Source organism: Megalops cyprinoides, chromosome 7 (genome assembly GCF_013368585.1).
Source record: "Megalops cyprinoides isolate fMegCyp1 chromosome 7, fMegCyp1.pri, whole genome shotgun sequence".
NCBI classification, from domain to species: domain Eukaryota; kingdom Metazoa; phylum Chordata; class Actinopteri; order Elopiformes; family Megalopidae; genus Megalops; species Megalops cyprinoides.
In genome coordinates, this window is record NC_050589.1 from 31,295,269 (window position 1) to 31,298,925 (window position 3,657).

The window sequence follows — 3,657 nt, forward strand, 5'->3', positions numbered from 1 at the left end:
TTAAACCTAGAAAATCAAAATCATATAAATATTGGCATTTACTGCAACCCAATTTTTAATTACAAGCATGAGTATGGCCTCCTGTCCCAAGACAAGGTGAAATATTCTGGAAACATTTTCTGTACAGTTTTTCTGAATTAGTACCTCATTTAATAATTAATTAATTAATACCTGACATTTCATTATGACCATTACAGTAGGCTACTAAAAAAACTACACTGAAACAATTCTTCTATAACAAGACTGAAATTTTTGATTACTGAACAAGAGAAAAGAAACACCTTTTACTATAATCATCATTCGGTGAATGATGTATGTGATGAATGTGTATTTGTGATTGTAGACACTTGTGTTTTGAATCATATCAAAAGCACATTCATCTGTCATGCAGTCACAAACATAGCTTGGATGACTATCACATTTAAGGCAAAACATTAAAAAAAACCCCTCACATTAGAAAATCCTGACCACCTCCCTCATGTGATCATCATGGTGTTTCTGTGGATATATTCTGCATTCTAATGTTCAGATGGTTATATTCAGCTCTAAAACAAAACGGTCGAGACAGCACAGGGATTCATATATTCAGTGCGCCTGCCTCTCTCTCTCTACAAAAAAAAAAAAAAATCTACTGGCTTTATTTCCCATATTTTTTTACCGTGACATTTGTCTTAGAGTTTAGTGTTTGCATTAATGTTTTGTCATCATTTTCAGTTATATGCCATTTCATGCAGAAACCAAGAAGGTTTCTGTGTCAGCTGTGGTTGTGCCCCCCCCCCCCCCCCCCCCCCCCCCCCCATGCCTTCCATGTAAGATATTTAATTTGGCATGTGGATGACCGAGACGGGGTATCACACTCATACAAGGCATTCACAAGCTCTTTCTTTTGCTTGGGTATCATATTGGTATGTGTGTTAATATGTAGTAATAAATTTATATTAAGACCTTAGTAAAGCAATTTAATGGAGGATAAGACATATCTATATCCTTGCCTGCAGAGCTCATTGCAAGATTCTCTTTCAGGATTTAACTGTCAGCCTCCTCCTTACTGAGGGAGTGAATTTTATTGGGATCAGTCTTCCAATTGCCCATAAACATTTAAATGGTCTTTTCTTAGGAGCTGTTTTTATCGAGTTGGAAGGGAGCGTGCTTTTTGTGTGTGCTTTTGGCTTAAGGGATGCATTGTAGCTGACTAATCTTTGGGTGGCCTTGAACCCTCCCCCCTCCTCTCGATTCCTCCCCCGCCCGTGTGGAGGGCAGTGAACCCAGTACACTATTGACTGTGTGTTCAAGATAGTGTCTGTATTTGCAGTTTAAAGATGGCTGACACGGACACAGGATAAAGATTTAGAACAGCCTCCTTCCTGCATCGAGAAAAAAAATTACATTCTTTAAGTCGTCGTGGAAATGCCCAGTGTAATACACCCTCACGGAGTGTAATAGTGTTCTTTCAATGCAACATCAAATCACATTTTCAGATCTGGGCCATAACTGAAGACCAAGAGAAAATAATATCCCATGCACATATATGAATCATGTTACTGCGCTAAACCGTTTGTCTTTCGTCATGCTAAATACAGACCAGTACCCATGGAAAAAAACCCATGGCACGTCTGAACACAACTCAGGAATACCTGAGCTACTGGTACTTAGCCAGAAACTTCTGATTTAGAAACTGGGTCTGTTCCCGGTGTGAACCTAGTGTCTGGTTGCTGGCTGAAGGGATCTACATTCTTTATTGCAGAGAGAGAATGCCAAACAGGTCAATGTTTGACAAACCCCTGCTGTCTATGTTATATAATTTAATGTGCTATACTTAGTTTACAGCTATCGCTTGCTACCATTTGATCTAAGATTTAAGTATAATATTAGATCTATGCATGTAAATATCAACTTCTTTTGGCATTATTTCAAGATATGCTGTGTGAGTTTAGAGTATGAGGGAGTGGGTGTGTTAAAGCAAAGCATTGCAGAAATACCACACATCAAATTAGGCCTCCCATTTGGCATGTTTTGGGAGTCATTAGCAACAGAATAGCCACACAAGCAGTTTTTCAACCACGTAAAAATATTTTAATTCGATAAAATATTCTTTACCATTAAAAAAACATTTGTACCTTTTGCATCTTTAACACACTTCTTCATTGCTTTGCCAATACTGTTACATAGAGTTGCATCATGCCCATGCTATCCAGGTCTTCTCTTCACTACCACAGCTCGAAAAAGCGAGGAAACAATTATATTTAAATAACACAATATTAAACATATTTATCGATAAAATTCGTAAAAAATACTGTACATACAACATAAAACATACCTAGGTGGTATGTCACCCAACAATGATGATTACGCAATGCATTCACCCACGAATTTCTTTGAAGCTGTTCATTTGTAAACCGTTCGTCCGTTTTTTTCTCCTGCTGTTCTGCATGTAAACGTAATAACAGTAACCACTGTACAAACCTCCGCGGTATACCATGGCATACCACAGTTTACGCATGTATACATCCCAGAGACTCAACCTGTTACAGCCCAAACTGCTGCTCGGTGTTCTCAGTACCATTATGGTGCGTGATGCCTCGGCATTAGCACTGTCCAGTGGCGGAGAGCAAGTTGCGCAGGGTGGCCAGTTCCCTTGACAGCTGCTCCACGCGTTTCTGTAAACGTTCGTTCTCGGCGGTCAGCTCCAGCACTTTGTGCTGCGTCTCGAGGTTGCGCATTTTCGCTTTGTCTCTGCTCTTCCTCACGGCGAGGTTGTTCCTCTCCCGCCGCTGTCTGTATTCCTCGCTGTCCTTCTCCAGGCGCTTCTTCCCCTTGCTGCTGGCAGACGTCTTGCCGTTCTGATGCGGCGAACTGTCCTTACCTGGCGCGGCAGGTGTTCCAGGTGGACTGGAGCAGGAGGAAGAGGCGGTGGAAATGTTCCCCAGGCTGCCGCTCGGGGCCGACTGGTACGGCAGATAAGATCTCATCTCGTAGCCAGAGGAACCGTTGTCCATCCTGGCCTCTTCTTTCGGTTCGTGTCTCAAGCCGGCTTTAAAGTAGCCGCCAAGAAGCTCTGGGTAAAACACGGTGTCCACTCTGGTCTCCTGCAGTTCTGGGTAGCTCAGGATACTTTGCTCCCGAGAGCTGCTGTTTTGAACGTGTTCTCGCTCAATCAGTGGGAAGTAGTTTCTGTAGTTCTGCGAGGATGCCCCGCGCTTACTTTTGCTTTCCTCGGCAAGGAAGTCAGCCAAGATATCCACTCCGCGCTGCTGGTGCAGGGTTTCGTTTTGAGTTAGCTGCTGCTGGTAGTGCGACGCTGAGTCCAGGTAGATGCTGAAATCGATCGCCTTTTCGTGGTCTGCAATGCCCAGTTCCGTCATCGAACCGTCACCTTGCTGCTTGCAAACAATATTACTGCTGTTGCTACCGTGGAAAGCAAGGCAATCCTTCTCGTAAAACCCGGCCACTTCCATGGATCTTAACACCCGCCGGATTGCGGGACCATCGGAGTCAGGGGCAGGGCGCCCTGGAGAGACCACTTGTTGAAGTCGAAATAAAAAAAAAAAGTGCCGATCAGGTGAAGTGGCACGAGACAACTCTGACGGTTCTGACTACTTAAGTGATCAGTTGCTCAGTTCTGCTCCGGCTGCGGCTTCTGCGCGTCTGAGCTTAGGA

At 43.4% G+C, this 3,657-nt stretch overlaps 1 protein-coding gene across 1 annotated transcript; it reads right to left on the minus strand.

Annotated features, from left to right (window-relative positions):
* Positions 1-2,060: 2,060 nt before the first annotated feature.
* Positions 2,061-3,657, minus strand: cebpb (CCAAT enhancer binding protein beta). The gene has a single exon (XM_036533479.1). It carries the CDS (start codon positions 3,453-3,455, stop codon positions 2,586-2,588), a length of 870 nt encoding a protein of 289 aa, XP_036389372.1. The 5' UTR covers positions 3,456-3,657; the 3' UTR covers positions 2,061-2,585.

What these genes read in the sequence shown, in the direction of transcription:
- cebpb (XM_036533479.1), bottom strand. Translation starts at nt 3,455, where the DNA reads ATGGAAGTGGCCGGGTTTTACGAGAAGGATTGCCTTGCTTTCCACGGT.